This window comes from Amblyomma mixtum, chromosome 1 (genome assembly GCF_055824585.1).
Source record: "Amblyomma mixtum isolate Tamu chromosome 1, ASM5582458v1, whole genome shotgun sequence".
NCBI lineage: Eukaryota > Metazoa > Arthropoda > Arachnida > Ixodida > Ixodidae > Amblyomma > Amblyomma mixtum.
In genome coordinates this window covers 205,627,249-205,646,052 of record NC_143012.1, presented here as the reverse complement: position 1 = coordinate 205,646,052, position 18,804 = coordinate 205,627,249, and the positions used below count along the sequence as shown (strand labels likewise).

The following is an 18,804-nucleotide window of genomic DNA, read 5'->3' as shown; positions in this document are numbered from 1 at the left end:
AACATGGACACTGCTATTTATTGTTTATTCTGTGCAGTACTGCAGTCCGCTCAACGAATAGTACTGCTGGATGTCGAAATACAAAAGCAAAACGAATCTCAGGTGAGAACAAGAACACATTCCGTAAGTATGGAAACTACGAGGAGATCAATTTCGTTAAATTTGAAGTCTAGTAACCACTGGCTCCATTCACAGTATGAGGCGCACGAGTACCGGCGATGAACAGTTGGCAATGCCGATGTTTACTGGACATGAGTGAAACGACAACCGTGGTTTTTAGGCAGTAAGGCTAATCACGCAGAACGGTTAAGCTGTCGTAATGAAGACACGGACACAAAAATGTGGGAACCAGCGCTGATTCGAACTTAAGAAAAAAATTCTGCCTGGAAAAATATTAAAAGTCACGCTGATGCAGTCTACCATTCTACTTTAGCAACTTCTGTTTACTCTGTTATTTAATATCTTGTGGCATGGTATGGTATGGTATGGTATGGTATGCTGTGCATGGTAGGTATATGAAGTTTAGCATCCTAAAGCGACATGGGAAGAATAAAGATAAATAAATCGGCGCACAAGACGTGGCCTTTACTGCCATCACGTCTGTATAGGACTGTTCAATTTAAGTGAACTCAAGAACACTGAAAAAAATCGCTCTAATATCTGTACAAACAAAAAGATGGGCTGTGGACTAAGTTCAAAGCTAAAGCTAAGATTCTGATTGACATCCAGTTCACCTGTATCAAGGCAAGGGAAAATTTGAATGCTGTTCACGGCCAAGATGACAGAAAGGAAGGAAAACCAAGAGTATGAAGGCCTGCGGCCATCAGCCGCGCTACCCGAAAGAAGCGCCCTTCATCGGTCCATGCCCAACATAATCTTCAAGCGGAAGTAAAATAATCTGAGCGGAAAAATATTTATTGCTTAAAGCGTAATCAGAATGCCTATTCGAATTCAGATGTGAACAAAATATTCAATTTTTTTGTTAGATTATCGCACATTTTCGTGGCATCCACACATGACCACATGGTGCCTCAAAGCTGCTGCGTAGCCAATTGTTAGACATTGATAAATGTTTATGGCAGAATGCGTTTCTGATATTTCTGATTATTTTTTAGTGCCTTCGCGGTGTTTCAGTGGTTATGGCGCTCGGATGCTTACCGCGGTGGTGGTATTTCTACTAAGGCGAAATGCTAGAGGCCTGTTTACTGTGCGATGTCAGGTCACGTTTTAACCCTACTGAAAAAAGTTATATGATGCAATAATCTCATACAGTTTATCATACTAAAAACATAGAAAATGATCATTCAAGTGTCATACATTTCGGTAAAATCATACAGTCATCATAGAGATGTCATAGAATACCATACGAATTGTATGATATATCGTACAGATTGTATGATATATCATACAGATTGTATGATATTCTATGATGAATGATCTATGAGGTTATTGCATCATAGAACTTTTTTTCAGCAGGAGGGAAGAACCACAGTTGGTCGAAATGATCCGAAGTCCTCCCCTACGGAGTTCATCATAGCCTTAGTACGCTTTGGGACGTTGAACTCCATTAAAACAAACCAATTAATTTTTCATTTACTGCTTGCGAAACAAACAGTGAAAGTTGTGAAACAAATGCGAGAACAGTTGATGAAGCAGTGCGCTTTACACGGTTCCAGGTCAAGCGTTAGTTCGCCATTTACTGGTGTTCTAATGAGCAAGCATTGCTGGCGATATAAATAAAATGCAATATTTGAGCTTCCGTGGGCCGGTGATGACTCGTAACAGTTTTTTCAGTTCGGTGCCTTAGAAATTCTCGCCAACAGTGAAACACTTATTGAGAAAGCAGACGTTGCTTCCGAATCCCAACAAGCAGGCAGGATCTGTACTTACGTGCACACTAACGCAAGGCTGGCGAGCTGCGACACTATGCGCACTAGTGAGCGGCTGTTTCCTACCGACCTGCTTTGTGCTACAACCATGGGAACGTCCTGGCAAACTTGACGCCGATAAGCTTGTGCGACAGGTGCGCCTCATGTCGCCTTCTTTTCGTACCGCCAGAGCTTCGCGTTTGCTAGTTTCGTTCGTTAGACGTTTTATTGCGAAAGCAATACTATGCCAGGTCTAACCGCTCGTCGCGTGGTCCGTGGAACCCCCTGCTCATCGAGGACCGCCGCCGCGCCTAACAGATGGTGTGACGTCAGCCTCTCCATTCCTATGACGACGCTTGACGTCAGCTTGCTCTCTCCAGCGCAGCCAGAAGGAGCCGGCCGTGCCGCGCTCCTCGAGGAGTCTCACCGACGAAGAGACTATGTCTGAATCTAGTTGCTCTACTGCTTCTATTGCTTTCGCCACCAACCAGGTTTAACCAGAGCTAAACCATAGCAATTTTTTTAGCCCTCCTTCTCCCACTGATAAAACTTTCCTCTCCTTCCTTGGTTATGCCCCTCTACATAAATATAGATTTTGGGGAGTTTTAGTTTCGGTTTCAGCTGAACTACTGAATTTTCGACAATGCGGCACAAACCACGTGCTCTTTACCCCAATGTATACACAGCGAACGTGCATGACATGCGGGAGATACATAAGCGGAAGCGTTAAGATAGTGCAGCTGGGCATCCGCTGACTACAAAATCAAATAACTACTAAGCATTTCCAGGAGGGCTACAATACACTCAAGCTTCCGTCGTCCACGTAATAACGTACTCACATTGTGGTTGTCGCCGTACGTCTGCATGACCTGCGTGAAGATCACCACCATGCAGCTGAGGATGATCGCCAGTCGGACGATGCCGGTCCACGCAGGGTACGAGTACTCGAGCAGCTGGTTCTTCTCGGTGGTCACCGAGCCGAGGCAGACGATCTGCACGCAATGGAGGCGAAGGCAAATGCGCACCGCCTTTAGCTACTACCCTGCGTGTGGCTTTAGCGTTCAGCCGCTACGTCGAAGGTCGTAGAATAAAATCACGGCCGCGGAAATTTCTCGCAACAACGCCCGCATGCCGCGGATGTAATTGTGAGAATTCTAAGTGGCCGAATTGTAGCCAAAGTTCCCTGCTACGGCGAAAATTTCGGACTATTATCAACCCGCACTCCCCCCCTTTCATCACTTGGCTCCGGCGCGGCTCCGCCGTCCAAAATTGTTGACACAGTTTATCAAAACCAATTATCATTACTACTGTGATAATCTTCACTGTCATAGCTTTATAATAATCACGTTATATCATTCATTCATCATATTATATCATTATTATGGTAATCATCGGTCACTGCATTCTTCGTTGTGTCGCACCTATATCAGTTTTGCAGTGAATCATGGGGAGTAAGATAGGAAAGATATTTACACCATTGCTCAACTGCAAAAACGTGCTTTGCTAACCATAGGACTACTGCTTCTGGAAGTACTAGAAATAGCATGTTTGGGGCCCACCAAATAATGTCGTTGTACGCCACACTCGAAACGCCATGAAAGGCTTTTGCGCAAAAAAACCTTTCACGCCGTAGCACGAATTTCTGGGCCGCACAACCGACCGTTACTGGAATAGTTTCGAGGGTACAATGTACATCTTCATTTGTAGATATTACGTTACGCCAGCAGGCGCACTGTCGCCATAAACAAAAAAAAAAACTATCAGACAAACTAGCCCGACAACAACTCTTGCTATACACCTTACTCGATTACTAAATATCTCTTTCTGTCAACAATATCATCAACACGAGCTGCCCATGCCTCTTTATACGTTCTGTATACACGCTCGTAACACGAGGCAAGCCAGCAATGGTAATTTTAATCTTCCTGCCTGTCGGAATGTGCAGAGAGGAAACAGAGTAGAATTTTGTGGAGAAAAATTTCGGGTTTCGTTAGCTATTCAAATTTAACAGGATAGAAATTTTAACCTTACCTGCAAGCGACATTCTTGAATTACCAGCATGGTTGCCGCTTTAGATTTGATAGTCATTGCATTTGCATTGGCTGACCTAAGTGTCATTGTTTTGTTTGTTTTCGACCGTTGACTAGCCGCACGGGCTGTTGGTCCAAATATCGACGCAAAATTTTCCTTGTAGGAGAAGGAGACTTTTTTGAATCTCGAATTATATTTTTTACTCGAGCGACACCTTTGCAGTTCCACTCACCATTGTATTTTCTGTCCAAAGTCATCAGAGCTGTCATGATTAAGACCTGAATAGCGCAAGGGCAGCGAATCGCATATTAATAAGGTATTCTCCATTAACTCCTTTAGGCTACCTCCTTAGAGCACGTTCGATTCTCTTCGAATTAAACTCCCTTATGTCGGCTGCCTTGCGCTTGTTAACTCTCATTGCTCTGCCAGTTGTGTTTTGTTTGTGGTGTTGAACGCGTTCATGCTTTGCCGTTTTTTAATCACAACTTTCATCCCCCTGAGACAGCTTGCCAGGAACCTGTCGAACCAACCAACCGCTTACTGCTACTGCGCATTCCGTTATGATGGCTGAGAGATTATCGTTCATTGCGCGAACGTTGATGTCGTCGTCCTCGGTTCATCTGTTCTGCAAAGATATCCTTCATTCCTCTACAGTGTTTTGAGTAAAATGGCAATGCGACTTAAAGTAAGGAGGAATTAAAGTAAGTGGCTCTAGAAAATACTGAAATATCTTTCTATGTGCGCACTTGCTGAGTCGCCAGTGCTAGGGACAGGGAAACAAAAAGTGTGTGGCAGTATTGGGCTGTTTTCGTCTTAGGCCTGATTCTCACAGACGGTCTCGTCTACGGCGCGGCGGCGACGGAGGCGGGAACCGCGGCCGCGACGGAACGGAGTGGTATTCTAATCGAAAGAGGCGCCGGACACCGGCAAACCAGTTTGGGTGGGCGCTCGCTGCTCACTGCCCGCGCACCCACGCGCATCACCGCCGAAGCCGCGACGCTCGCCAGCGCCATCCCTCGGTCCCAGCAAGCAAGCGGCGTGAAGCGAGCTCGCGCTGTGACTGGCGGGCTCTCCGTGGGGCGGGGCTCCGTCGCCGCCGCTCGACGGAAACGTAGAGCAAGACCCGGCGGCGCCGGCCGCCCGATGTGGGGGGGAAAACAGTCCAAAAGCAGCCCCCTCCGTCGGCTGCCGGCGCAACGGAGGCGACGGAGCAAGGGAAAAACCGGCTGTGAGAATGTGGCCTTAAAGGCCCCGTGCCCACCCCAGCGCAGCAGACACTCTCTACCTCTCTTTGAGCGAGCCTCCTCTCCTTCCATTCCCTCCTCGAAATTCTTCTCTCCCGCTCCTCGTCGAGTAGGCTCGGCAAGGCAAAATCACCCCTTCGTTCTCCGGTGTAAGCCGGAGGCGTGGTGTCTGTGGAGTGCGTCACAGGGCGACGTCATGGCCCCGCCTTCAATAGAATTCTTTTCTTGGTTTTTGCATTTTCTCCGCACACTGAACGATCGAGAGGCGCGATCGGCTCGACCACCTAGACTTGTTAGCGAGCGCATCCTTTCATACATCTGTTTGTCATTCCCAGTTAACGAGCCGCCTTTTCATTTTCTTTTAGGCCTCCCCACCGTTTCACGAGCGGAGGGGCGGAAGTCGGTTGTGTTCGAAACACACGGCGAAGCGCGGACCCGGCAACCGCCCGTTTGCTTTTCTCCATGCGTGTTTGTGTTCTGTGTGTTTGTGTCTTTTCTCCGCTCCAAAGCATATGTCATTCATTGGAGTCAAGGCGTACGCAAGATGCACGAAAGATAAGCGGTGTGTGTGCGGAGCGCTCAAGTGGGCGAGCGAGGGAAAGGCTCTGCTGCACTACTAATTAAAACCTTGTTTTGGGGGGCCCGCATAGAAGAAAAGAAACTGAGAAGGGAGCGCGCACGCAGAGCGTCTCGTGACGTGATCACGGCGGGGGGGGGGGGGGGGGATGAGGGGGGGGCGAACCAACTCCCTCAGTTTTACTATTTTTTTACTTTTTATGGCTAGGGTTCAAGGCTGTCGCCGCACGCTCCCTCCGCAGTTTTTTTTTTTTGTTCCTTCATGCGGGTTTGTAGGCATGAGCCAGAACAGAAGGCGCTGCGGAAAGCCTTGTGCAGACGACGCGACGCCAAGGCTACGCCCAACCTTCTCCCGTCAGTCAGAACGATGCACCAATGGAGTGCCTTTAGCGGAAGTAGCCCCCCTGACGTCAGCGGGGTGCAGAGTAGTGGGCCGGGCCCGTTTTTGAAGGAAGGAAAGAACGAACGGGCTTTGATTTGAATTTTCGCAGCTTTTCGGGGCGCGCATGGCTCTAGTATTTGGCAGAGGTTATCTTCGATGCCTCATCTATGCAGTGGGCTTGTTTTTCAAAAATGTCCGGACCCTGGGCAGTGGCCCTTTAAGGCTGGAACACATGTGCGAAAAGTGCGTGTGATTCGCTGCGGCGCGTTGTTGCGACGAGGAACGCAGCTCGTCGCATGCGTCCAACCTAGAGATGTGAAGGCCTGAAAAAAACACTGCAATTTTGGAAAAAAACTTTTTTTTTTCGTTTTTTTTTTCAGATGACAAAAAATGGAAAGAAACATCGAAAATTTCACAATGCAATTTCAAGTTTCTGTGATTTCTTGCTTTCAGTTTAGGTTCTTGTTTTTGCTTTGAAAACCATAACAGTTTGCATCGTTGAACGATTGGAGAGCAGTCGTCATCGCCGGTACCAGGTAGTGCTTTTAAAACGTTCGTGCTGCGAGTACGCGGGTTGGAGGCCAGGTGACATAAGATCCAGGCTTGACTTAAAAACACACTAATACTTGAATTCACGGCTGAAGTAGAACAAATTGGCTGCAAGTTCTACAGCGCTACGCACATGGCATAAATAACATAGGCTGCTGTGCACGTAAGCGGTTCTAGCCAAATACAGGCCTAGCTTCTTGATTTCCAACGTAGCAGAGTACAGGACATCCGCAGGAATTTGATTCAGGACAGGGGTCTGGGACTCAGCTAAGCACGTGGCCCCATCTACCTGGTGGCAAGGCCTTTGCACCAACCAGCCGCTAACTCCTCTGGCTTGCCGACTGCTGCAGATACCATAATCAACCGCCAGCTGCGAACGAAACTGGTCACGTTTCGGAAACATCCATACAAGGATTCGCAGCAGGCTTTCAGGGGACCGCGTTCGAAAGCTCGTGTATGTGCAGTCGAACCTAACTGTGGACACAACTTCAACCCATGCTGCTGCGCGTAGTGGCGCATCCAGCGGCAGTGACTCTGAATCCGATACGGAGTGACTTATAGTCTTATAGATCCGTTTTCATATTCCCTTTGTAGGCGCAATAGAACAAGTTCGTTCCACAAATACGATATTTATATCTCCATATTCGCCTGGAGTGCAAATCATTCTTTATCTTCTCGGTGCAATAGAACAAGAAGTTCGTTTCAGAATATGACATCTATAACTGCATATTCGACTGAACTTCGGAGCATTATTATTGATCGTTGTGCTGTTGCAAATAAATCTGTTTTAAGAATATGACATCTATAACTGCATATTCGACTGAACTTCGGATCATTATTATTGATCGTTGTGCTGTTGCAAATAAATCTGTTTTTAACACGTTTTGCAAAATTTCCAATTTTTCATGAAAAAAAAACCCTGAAAAGAATGGTTTTTTTCATGCCATTCAAAATTTCTTGAAATTTTGCATCTCTAGTCCAACCTGCTGGATGTCAACGACGAGCCGCGCGCGGCAAACGCAACGACGGGAATCGGGAGCCAGTGCGAGCGCGGAGAGCGGCAGCGTCATGATGACGTAGAGCGCGAGGCTCAGGGCGCTCGGCCATGCCGGGCCGGTCTGCCAGCTTCGATACCGACCGCCGGCGACTGAAAAACGCGCTAGTATTGTTTGTTCACGTTCATAGCAAGCCCAGGGGTAGATGCATGTCAAAAATGCATCATTTCTGACGGTCGTTGGCCAATACCGAGTTGCTGGTAAAAGTGATGACGGCGATACAAGCAAATTTCATCCCCAGACGCTTCGGTGCTGCTGCTACTCGGTGCGGTTCGCCTGCCGTCTGCTAGCTCCGTTTCTTAAGGCGTCGTGGAAATCGAACATATCTTTTATTATGAGACGAGTTCGCAGTAAAGCGATGTGTATAGAAGGCCTTGTATTATAGCACAGGCGACTTCCGAAGCGCCTTCAGCTTCAGCTTCGATGCGAAACCAGCTAGGCCTAGCGATGACTAGGGCAGCCTGGGACCAGCGCGCAGTTCGTCGCCCGGCGTGGCTGTAAGCGGTGTCGTTGACGAAATATCCTCTTTTGCACAGGCATATTGTCGTGGCTCGAATCTAGGAAGCATCACGTCTGGTATCATGGCTGTTTTGCATTTTCTTGTGCGAACGTGAATTACGCCGAGCATACCGGCCGGCCAGCCGGGCAGCCTGGATCCCGTCTTCCGGCGTCATTAAAACGAGCTAAAATGTGTTCTTGAATTAGATAATAAATCTTTGGATAAGAAATGTGAAAAACGTGTCATTTTTGAGGATCGCTGACCAATACTAAGCTGCTGGTAAAGGTAACGACTGTGATACGAGCAAACTTCTTGCTACAACCGCCTCGCAGCTGCCGCTGGCCCGACGTTGTGGTCCGGCTCGCTTCGCTGCTGAAGGCGTCGCGGAAATTGACCATACTATTACTTTATTGTTAGATGATGCTGTTAAGTAAAGCGATGTGTAGAGTAGGCCTTTTATTACAGCTCAGGCGACTTCCGAAGCGCCGGCCGCTGCGGCTTCGATACGGAAGAGGCTATAGGCCTAGCGACGACCACGGCAGCCAGGCAGCAGCAGAGCTCGTCGCCCGGAGCGCCCGCGAGCGGTGCCGTTGCCGAAAGCTCACAACATAAGCAGGCAGGCTTTGTCGCTGCTCGAGCAGACTTTCTGATAACAAGGCGATCTTGTCTTTTCTTGTGATATTTGTACACCATCCCAAGCAGCACTCAGGCATGGCTGCATGGCGGCGAAGTGCGACACCGGTTGTGGGCGGAGCTTAGGTAGAGCGGCGCAGCGATGCTCACCGCTCCGTGCGTCCCTGCTTGCTGTGGGGAGGCAGTTCGCACGCGACGATCGGTGCGGCGCGTCGCTCAAGTTGTCGCACATGTGTACCCTGCTTTATACCGAATAAGATGTAAGTCGCATCCTGGCAACTTTTCGCTTCGTGTTGCTGGAAAACGTTCTAGTAGCAGCAGGTGTTTCTGGCTGTTCTGAACATGATTCAGCAGAATCAAGTTCCGAGTCAGGCTTACTGCCCAGCCCGATGCTTTGGCACGAATGTGAGCCTGACCAAGTCTCTACATTCAACGCATCAGTAAGCCTGGCTGCACGTATCATGCTAACCACGGTGATCAGTGTGATGGGGATGGCAATGAGAAAAAGTATATGGGGTCCTCAAAATGGTGCTGCAAAGCCACTACCTGGAAGCCCATGGCTCGAGTAAAAAGGAGGCTTTTCTCACACGTAAAAGTCAGTGACCGCTGTCTATTTTTATAAAACGTGTGCAGTGAGAGAACCTTTGGCAGTTAACCCTTTCTGTACGCTGCGCCTCTCTCGGACTACTAGCTTGCCTTGATTATGGAATGCACAACAAGATTCGGTTTCAGTTGGCTGAATGCGGGTAACCAACGGACTGTGTTGTTTCCATCCAACACGCGCATGTGTTCCGTACGCTTTACTTGTGCGGGGAAATTGCGCCGACAGTAATGAACTATGAACGCTTCGACTGTCTAGAAATTCTTTACCTCATTTCAAGTTTCGGTTTGCCGCCACAACGACGGCAACGTGCCTGCGCAAAACGTGGCGTCTCTTCGCGGTTAAACGACGCGTACCTTGTAGGTTGTTTTTCTCTGTTGGCAGGTTCGGCTTGCCGAGGTGACTGGAATGCGATAAGGTTGCCATTTAAATACTAGAGATTCGACTCGTAACAATAAGGCGTGCAAAGCAGTGCCTAATTACCTCTCCGGCATCTCTCATAGCCTTAGTTGCTTTGGGACGTTAAACCCCATAAACCAAACCTAATTACCTTTCCGGCCTGGCGGTACCTTTATGGGATTTAATTGGGAGGTACTATTTTGGGCGCTTACGTAGCCACAGTACTACAGCCATGATGACTCGCAGTTAAGTGCGCGGCACGAAATGTTCTGATGCGTTTGCTGACAAAAACAGGCCCTTCCAGGAGCCGGTTGGGTGCATAGAAGTGTAGGAGGACTAAAAGTTGCGCTTGTTTTGCAAAGTGCCTCGCACTATTTCGGTATCACTGTGGTGCCTGGGAGAGGTGTTTGCCCTTTTCTGCAGGCAGAATATACACAACAGTCAGTTCAAGTGAGAAACATACTGTTCAAAAAGCCAGGCCACAAGTGATCCGTAGCCGCAACCGAGAAGAAACAACTGAGAATGCGCGAGTCGCTTATCTGTCTTGATGCGTACCAAGAGTGCCAAGGGGCAGATGTAGCGCCAGCAGACGACGAGGTAGGTCGACGGCACGTCTCCCGTCATGAACTGCATGTCCTCAATAAGTCGCATTGCACCTGGAAAAGGAAGAAGGACCGCTGCCTCCTGATCCACTCCAGCTTTCGCTGTCATGCGCTGCCTTCACTGGCTTGAAAGGAAAAATTGGCAGTGGCTTAGCTCGGCTATGCCAGGATATACGTAGCGAAAGCTAAGGCATAGCTTTGTCAATCCTCCGACATGTTATCAGGCATGCGACATAGCATGGCGAAGCGAGCGGGGACCAGCGCAACGACAAGGCAGGCGGTAAGACGTCAGACCAAACGGCGGCGGCGGCTCCTCCCAGCTGAGGCGCGTGGTGTGACTTCATGCCAGATGGCGCGGCGAGCGCGCGGCGTCCGCCAGCTGCGGCGGTTGCTAGGCAACGGCTCAAGGTCGGTCTCTGTGCCTCCTCGGAGCACCGCCACAGGGAAATCGCAAGTTCGTGGCCAATGTAGCTTTCGCTACAAAATAGGGCCTTAACTGCACTGCATCGCCAGTGTGCGAGCACCTGCCAGGGCTATAGCGAGTAGTGGCCTCTGTACCTATACTTTGTCTCCTTGGCCCTTTAGACAGAATAATGACTGATTATGATGGTCTGAGTGCTTACGGCGCAAGAGCAACTAAGTCATATAGCGCAATGACTGATGCGTTGAACATATTAGTAATAACGTGCTGCTACTGCTGCTCTGACAAAAGCTAATTTGTGTTCGGGAAACAAACGGTGATTGTACCGTCAAAGGCAAAAAAAAACGCAGAACTAGGCTTACGGGCTTGGCGCATGAATGAGCGACTGCTGTCGTTGCTTTGATTTAATAATATAGCCCTGCATCCTGCTTTGTAAATACCCTCAGGTGCATATTCCTTCGCTTTCGTCATATAATCCTCCTTCCACAGCAGCCATTTTCTGGGTTTTTGCCGCGGCAGCTAATTTCTGGCTGCGTATTCTTCCACTGCTGCTATATGGATAAATGGTTCTTTGAACGAATCATTGGTATGTTCAGTGTTCATCAAGGTATCCACTGATGTTGCTTATTCTCACTCCCTTTTTGAATTTTAAATTGTGTATTAGAGTGTTTATTTTTAATTCCTTCGTTTTTCAAGATAATTTGTAACTAAACCCCGCCCACAGTAATGGCCACAGCCTAAGCAGGCTAACTAATAAATAAGGTTATCCTGGTAATTCTTTCGGTGGTAGCCTTCCTATAGTAATGGCCTCTTGCGAATCAATAAAGTTACCTTAGTAATTCGTCCCGAGGAACTCCACTAACTTTTGTTCTACGATACAAAAAAAAAAATTCCCCAAACGTCCATGCCATTTAGCCATACATGCGGCCCGCTAGTGACGGTACCTGCATCTTGTTTTGCACGCTTTCCAGCTCATTAAACATCCGTTTTCAGGGAATTCATCCTCTTGTCATTATATAGCGGTAGTCCATCGTTTCAGGCCATTTTATCCGTACTTAGAGCCCGTTTAAATGATACAAGCGGTGCGAGTTTCATTCTCGTCTAAAAAAAGAAACAATATTAAGAAATTCCTCTCCCTCACCGTATCCGTATACGATGAGGATCATCTCTGCCAGCGCGACCCACGGGACCAGGTCCAGGTACGTGACGGAGTCGACCAAGTTGATCATGTACATACCTCCCTACATATCAGAAGAATGGACCGTTACTTTCAATATTTCCATAACCATATCTTACAATTTCGTAATTTTCGAAATTTTTCTCTGAGAATGCTGGACACGACCGCCTGACCTGTTGTGCAAGCGGTCATTACTAGGAGTATTTATTACCAGCAGGCGCCACCATACCCACTGTTTCCCATGGTACGCAGTTTACCACCGTTTATGAACCAACCCTTATGGTGGCCTTACCTTCCTCAAAGAGCGATAACAACACTATGACCGTGTACTCCACTTTGGTGTCTGAAGTTTCTGCGCACGACGACTTCATGTAGACCGACTGGGTGGCGTGCGAGACGAGCGACGCTTCCCATTCCCGTGCATAAATGTCACTCGACGCGCTGCTTGAAGCCTATTTTGTTCGCATATCTCGTCAGGATGTTAAAGCGATGAGCAAACCGTGAACGGCGCAGCGAGAATATGACGGATCGCAGTTATCGCAATTCTTGATGGCTGTCGCAGCAATGTTTCGCTTATTAAGGCGAAAGCCTTTAATGCCTCATCAATGTCAACAGAAGGTTGTCAGCAGAAGTGTCACGCTTTTCGGTTGGTCGAAATGGTTATGACGTCAGAGTGCGCGGATTCGAAGTAATGAGGTCACTCACGGATGTTTGACGCCCCTTTTTGGAGCACACGACAACTAATAAAATAGTTGTCATCCGCTCTGACAGGGGGCGCAAGGCGTCCGTAGGAGACCACATTACATACCTCATTACTGCGAACAGAGCCATGGATACAACCGAACTCATCGAAGCACAGAGAGAGTCGTGCTAAAGGAGCCGTCACATTCGGCAGTCAAAGTGTGTATTTGTAATGTGTAGTCAAATAAAGCACTACTACAGCACAAACAATCTCGCAGTCAATGCCAAACAGTGCGTCAGGAAAGACCTTCGCCTTGCAGCACTTTAGAGAGCCAAAGTGTCCCTGGATTTTTTTACGTAATTTTCTTGCTTATCTGGGCTCTGTTTTGAAGAAATAACGTGCGCAGTTGCAATCCGGGGCTCGAGTATCTTAGTCTACCTGGATTTAGCATCTCCTTCTACTGTTTACGACAGGCTAACTAAAGGGGTAGCCAGATATGGGACGCAGATCGCAAATGGCATGCTGGGAGCCATTCCCCACTGCCCTCTGCACTCACCCCTGTGGCGGCAGGCACTGACAGCGTGAAGAGGGTGGCGCACACGGCGGCCGTGCAGAGCAGGCGTCGCCCCTGCAGCGACGGGTAGGTGTCCACCAGGGTGGACACTCCCACCTCCACAAAGGCCGCCTGCAGCGGAATAGAAAGCACGAGGTAAGGGTAAAGCAAACGCGGAGTCATGATTGTCTTCACTATAAACAGGGCTAAAAGGTAACTAGGGACTGTGGTGTCATGCGAAGCGCGTGTGACGTCACATTGATAGCGCGTCGCCCAGCGCTATATAAGCGCTGCGTTCCACGGGCGTTCGGCATTCTCGGCTCGGCACGGGCGTGCCAATAAAGTGTCTACGTTGCTCGTCACCGTTACTGCCTCATCGCTCTCGGCTACAGCAGGGACAGCTACTGCGTGACTCTTTATAATTACCACGAAGTTTTAGGATCAAAGCAACCATTTATTGCTGCAAAAGTTGGCTCTAAAAATTAAGTTTTTACCGGCAGAGGATTCATACTTCTCACCTTAAGACCGAAAAATACTCCATGATCACTGCATACATACGAATCTTAAAGCTGCCTACACATGGGAATCTTCTCGCGCACAAATAAATCGTCTTGACGTCATTTCAGTTTGGCTTGAAAAGGTGCTTATGGGGTCCGTATTTCATTCTTTGACCTCTTCCAGTCGATAAAAGCACTGCTTTAAGAAAAAGGAGAATATTTCTCGCTAGAGTGCGGCAGCGTATTGATACAGTCGTGAGCCGGCTGCCGCAGCCTTCATACTGAAGTAATTTTCACACGGCATTTTCGCACGGCAACGCTTCTGGTTTTATTCTTGAATATTGTCCGGCTTTATTCTCTAATACACAAAATAAAGATTTGTAGGGGGCTAGTTGGTGGTGCATACTCAGATTGGGGAGCGTTGGGTTCCAGACAAGGGAACAAGAAATACACAACTCGGATTGTTCATTTTGTGTGTGTGTTGTTCCCTTGTCTGGAACCTATAGCGCTCCCCAGTCTCAGTAATACACACCACTCGCCTTTGTCTCCTAGCACTATAAGAATGGCGTTAAGGAATAGCATTATATTATGGGTTCTTTGCTATAGCCATTTAGCAGCGCACATAATAATACGCTTGGAAATTGGAGCCAAGGAAACTGTATTTGTGACCTTTTTTTTGTGCCCTGTTCCATGCACTGGGACTCAAAATAAGCTTCAGTTCATCAGAAATTCTGAAAAAGCGCTGGCGCAAGAAAAACGAGTTTACTATTTATTGAAAGTGTTACCTACTCACGCCTACTTATGTTGTAGCTCATTCGAGAAATCGAGGGTAGCGGAGCAGTTTCATGCTACGTAAAGATAGACGGTATAGCACTTCGACTGCACAGAATTGTGGCCAGCGCACGCGTGAACTGAACGGCGGACTTGGTCTCGTCAGCGCAACTCCATGGCCACCGCAAGCTGCCGCATCGGGATGTGGAAGAGTGCTATGCGTTTAACTTGCTACGAAATGTGAATTCCACAAGTCAAGAAGGTTTTTTGAACCGACGCATACGTGACAATGATCACATCTTCTTACGAGGGCGATTAACATTGCGGGCTCTTTTCGGGACGCTGGGGTGTGCTGCGACCCGACGCATTGTGTGCTAATGCGATAGCACGAAAGGTCCCGTTCGGCGGAAAGCCGAAAATTGGTGTAGGCTTGAATGGAAAATCCCGATTGGCTGACAGGTTAGTGATGTGAGAAAGCAGTTCCTGAGAGATGAAAAAAAAAATCGCTGTGGCTTAGCTTGGTTAAGCCCGGTAATTGCGAAAGCAATATCCGCACCTACGCCATGGTACAGCTGGTAGTGTAGCTGGTGGTGGTGCTTGTGGTTAGACTTGTGGTGATGCATCGGTTATACAATCCAATCCAATCCAAACCATTCCCATCAAATCCAATCCAATTCAATCCACTCCACCCAATCCAATCCACTCCAATCCAATCCACTCCTATCGAATCCAATTCAATGTAAGCCAGTCCAGTCCAGTCCAATCTAATCTAACCTAATCCAATCTAATCGAATCGAATCAATCAAGGTCAAATGAAGGTCATTGGTGGTCACCGCCGCGCTACGGCAAAGGCGTGAAAGTGCAAGTAGTATTGCTTTCGCAAAGGTCAATGGTGGTCACCGCCGCGGCACGGCAAAGGCGTGAAAGTGCAAGTAGTATTGCTTTCGCAATAAAAAGGCACTTTAGTGGAACCGAACCGCTTTCCTTTGCGTCGGGAGTCGGGCACGCAGCTTCCAACCACTGAGGAGCATTCGTACAGTGGGATAAATGGACAGCTTGTGCGAGCACCTCACAACGCAGCGTAGGCGAATTGCATTAGAATAGTACTTAGATACGGCACTAATTAACGTCAATAATAGGAGTCACCAATTAATATGGGCGATTATGTGTGAACCAATACTTGCTGACAACAAGCGTGTCGATGTCGGCGACGGCGTGAACCAGAGGATCCCAAAGAAACTGTATGGGCAATTTAACGCTATCGCGGCATACTCTAAGGTAACCTTGTGTGGGCCGCAAGTTTCTACAGCGGCTTTCACCAGTTTTCAGAATTACTTGATACCGGTCAAGCAGTGTTAAGTGGAGAATACTCTGAGGTTTCCGAGCGGCTCAAATACCTAACGCGAGCAGGTGAAGCACCGAACATGCTTGCGAAAACAGGGATGTATAGAAGACAAGTTGGTTTCGTAGCTGTGAGTGGCGAATCTCAGGTACGTCGAACACGTTCCGAATGTTCTCGAAGGCGAGAGTTATATACTTGAGGAAAACCTCCGCAGCCAATCAGGTACGCCCCTATTGAAAAATCCGGTATCGCGGCAAACCGGATTTTACCGGAACATATCGGTTTCATACCGGTCCGGTATCACTCTCATACCGGCGAGACCCGTCCGGTTTGATGGTTGGTTGGTTCATGGGGTTTAACGTCCCAAAGCGACTGAGGCTATGAGAGACGCCGTAGTGAAGGGCTCCGGAAATTTCGACCACCTGGGGTTCTTTAACGTGCACTGACATCGCACAGTACACGGGCCTCTAGAATTTCTCCTCCAAAGAAATTCCAGCCGCCGCGGCCGGGATCGAACCCGCGTTTTTCGGGTCAGCAGCCGAGCACCATAACCGCTAAGCCACCGGGGCGGCCCTCCGGTTTGATGGCTATACCGGTTCATACCGGTCCGGTATCGATCCCAAACCGGACAGACCGCTCCGGTACGGAGCTCATACCGGGCAGTCCATTCCCAGTTCGAAGCTCAAATCGGACAGACCAGTCCGGTACGGAGCTCAAACCGGATAGACTAGTCCGGTACGGAGCTCAAACCGGACATACCAGCCTGTATTCAGAGCGATATGTGCTGCGGTTTTGGTGCTTGGTCTGCAGATTGACTGTTGTACGCCAGCAGATATTTTTTAGGGGAACGGGGGGGGGGGCAGCGTGCGCATAAGTGCGATAATCAACACATACACGGTTTTGTTGAAAGGACTAGGAAAAGAAAAGGGCTAAGCGTGAGCTTCGCAGTGGCAAAACATGCAGTTTGTGCATGAAAGGCGGGGGCTGCATGAAGGTGAATTGCGGGCAACCGCCATATTGGCTTCCCGTGCAGCACCCTGACAAAGCCAGGGCGGCTGTGTGCGGGCAAACGGCTAGTATATATCCGCCAGCAGCCCTCGTAAGTCCTTCGAAGATTACTCTGGATTTAACAGTGCAGAACTTCAAGACTGGCTGATAAACATGGCGAGCCTCCGGTGACTGCGCCAGAGGCTCAAAAAGGTTTGTTACTGTCGCGTTCATTGCAGCAGCTTTCTTAATGTTCGCTAGCGGCAGCCTCTAGCGACGCATCGATGAAGAAAGAAAATTCTTGGTTTTCGTGCAGGAATTCTTTGCACTTCTTCTTCAAGTTATCGCCCATTGATAACGCAACTTGTCCAAGCGTCATCGCGAGCGGCCCGACCCTTCACTCTATCAGGAACATACTAATCACAAATCGCCCAGAACATTTCTATTGACGAACAAGAAAAGGTTAATTCAACGGAGCCGGCAGCTTGGGGTGTTCCCTTAAGGGCGACGCTTCGTGCTAGCTAAAAGATACAGCGCTCGAGAGAACAAAATAAAAACAAAAACCACCTGTAGAAACCTTACACGAGTAACCCGTCTTTGCGCAATTTTTTTTAAAGCTTTTTTCTTTTCTCTCCTCACCGCCTTTGCTTTTCCTGGGTCCGGTCGCAAAAAAAAAAACCTGCGCATTCCTGGCTTTTCTATCGGCCTTTGTTCCTTCCCCTTGGGCTCCTTTGTGTCTGTCCTGTCCCTTCTAGTGCCGTTCCCGAAGCGGCGCGGAAGCGCTCACTCTACAACCCACGACCGAGCATTTTAAGCCGCCCTCCCGACCACGCTCCCCGCGAGGCTTCCATGAAGTGGCGAGGAGGTTCCGATTCTGCTAGTTCACTGTGCCCGGTCGCAGCGCGGTGACTTTATGCAGAAGTCCTCCCCCGCCTTTCCTGCGTTAGTTTGGAACAGGTTTTTCTCTCCTGCGGCTGGGTCGAGTGTCAAGCGATGAAGGTAGCTGCGAAAACACGCTGGCACTCGCTCGTTGGCGTTGAATTTGTGTTATACAATTTTTTGCGCCTTTCTTCGTGTTGCCTTGATCAATCCATGATCAAAGATGACAACGCCTTTCATGCGTACAGTCGCGGGTAAAAAAGATTAGCACACGCGACCGAACATCGGAGCGCCGGAATGACAACGCGTGGCGCTGCGGGTGGCGAAGAGGCTGATAACGAGAGTGCCGGGCCGTTGCCATTCTACAGTATTAGGGGGGTTCAGCGGACTGCCACGGACAGCAAAATTACTGGCTAAAAGCAGCGCTATCATCTATTGCTCCCGCGAGTTCCTTTTGACAAACCATCGCGGACATGAAAAAAAAAGGTAATAAAAAGAGGCCATCTTTGCTCATGATAACCGAGCCAAAATAAATGCCGCAAGCACAGTCACGTAGGGTCGGCACTTCAACGCTCGGGCGGTGCACGCTTGATAAAGCTTACTTCATGCCGTCCCCCCCTACGCTGCAAACATGGAAACGGCCCGTTAGACAGGTCTGCGTACCGCAGCGCCGCGTGGTGAGATATACAAATTCTGATCCCCAATGATCTGTGCTAATATTTTTTGCTCGCGCCTGTACGTCCAGTGCAAATAAGGTGGAACCCTATCATCCTTGTCTCAGTGATGAATGACTTCGCTCCGAAAGACGTGAGTGGGGAACATTTGACCGGTGGAGGCCACGGAGGTGAAGGCGGATTTTATGACGGCGACGTCGTGCTGCTAGGACGTAAGTACGCATTTTAAATCACTCTGTTCTTTAAGTACTGCCTCCGACTCGGGTATATGCTCGGCGTCAACAGAAACGTTCCAACTGTCCAGTGTCTTTTTAACTAAAACTTTGTAGATTGCACAGCGTAAAGGGACGAAATAGCGCAAAATTTTCTTTCAGTTACATAC

The 18,804-nt window shown here is 48.7% G+C and overlaps 1 protein-coding gene across 1 annotated transcript in view; it reads right to left on the bottom strand.

Moving 5' to 3' along the window:
• The window catches only part of LOC149370625 (creatine transporter-like), a 38,057-nt gene that overhangs the window by 928 nt on the left and 18,325 nt on the right, over positions 1–18,804 (bottom strand). The window contains exons 10-13 of the mRNA XM_089583853.1: positions 13,276–13,404; positions 12,002–12,101; positions 10,393–10,493; positions 2,708–2,860 (exon numbers count right to left, since the gene is read on the bottom strand). Of these exons, the coding sequence (XP_089439979.1) occupies positions 2,708–2,860; positions 10,393–10,493; positions 12,002–12,101; positions 13,276–13,404 (483 nt within the window). The remainder of the gene's footprint in view (positions 1–2,707; positions 2,861–10,392; positions 10,494–12,001; positions 12,102–13,275; positions 13,405–18,804) is intronic.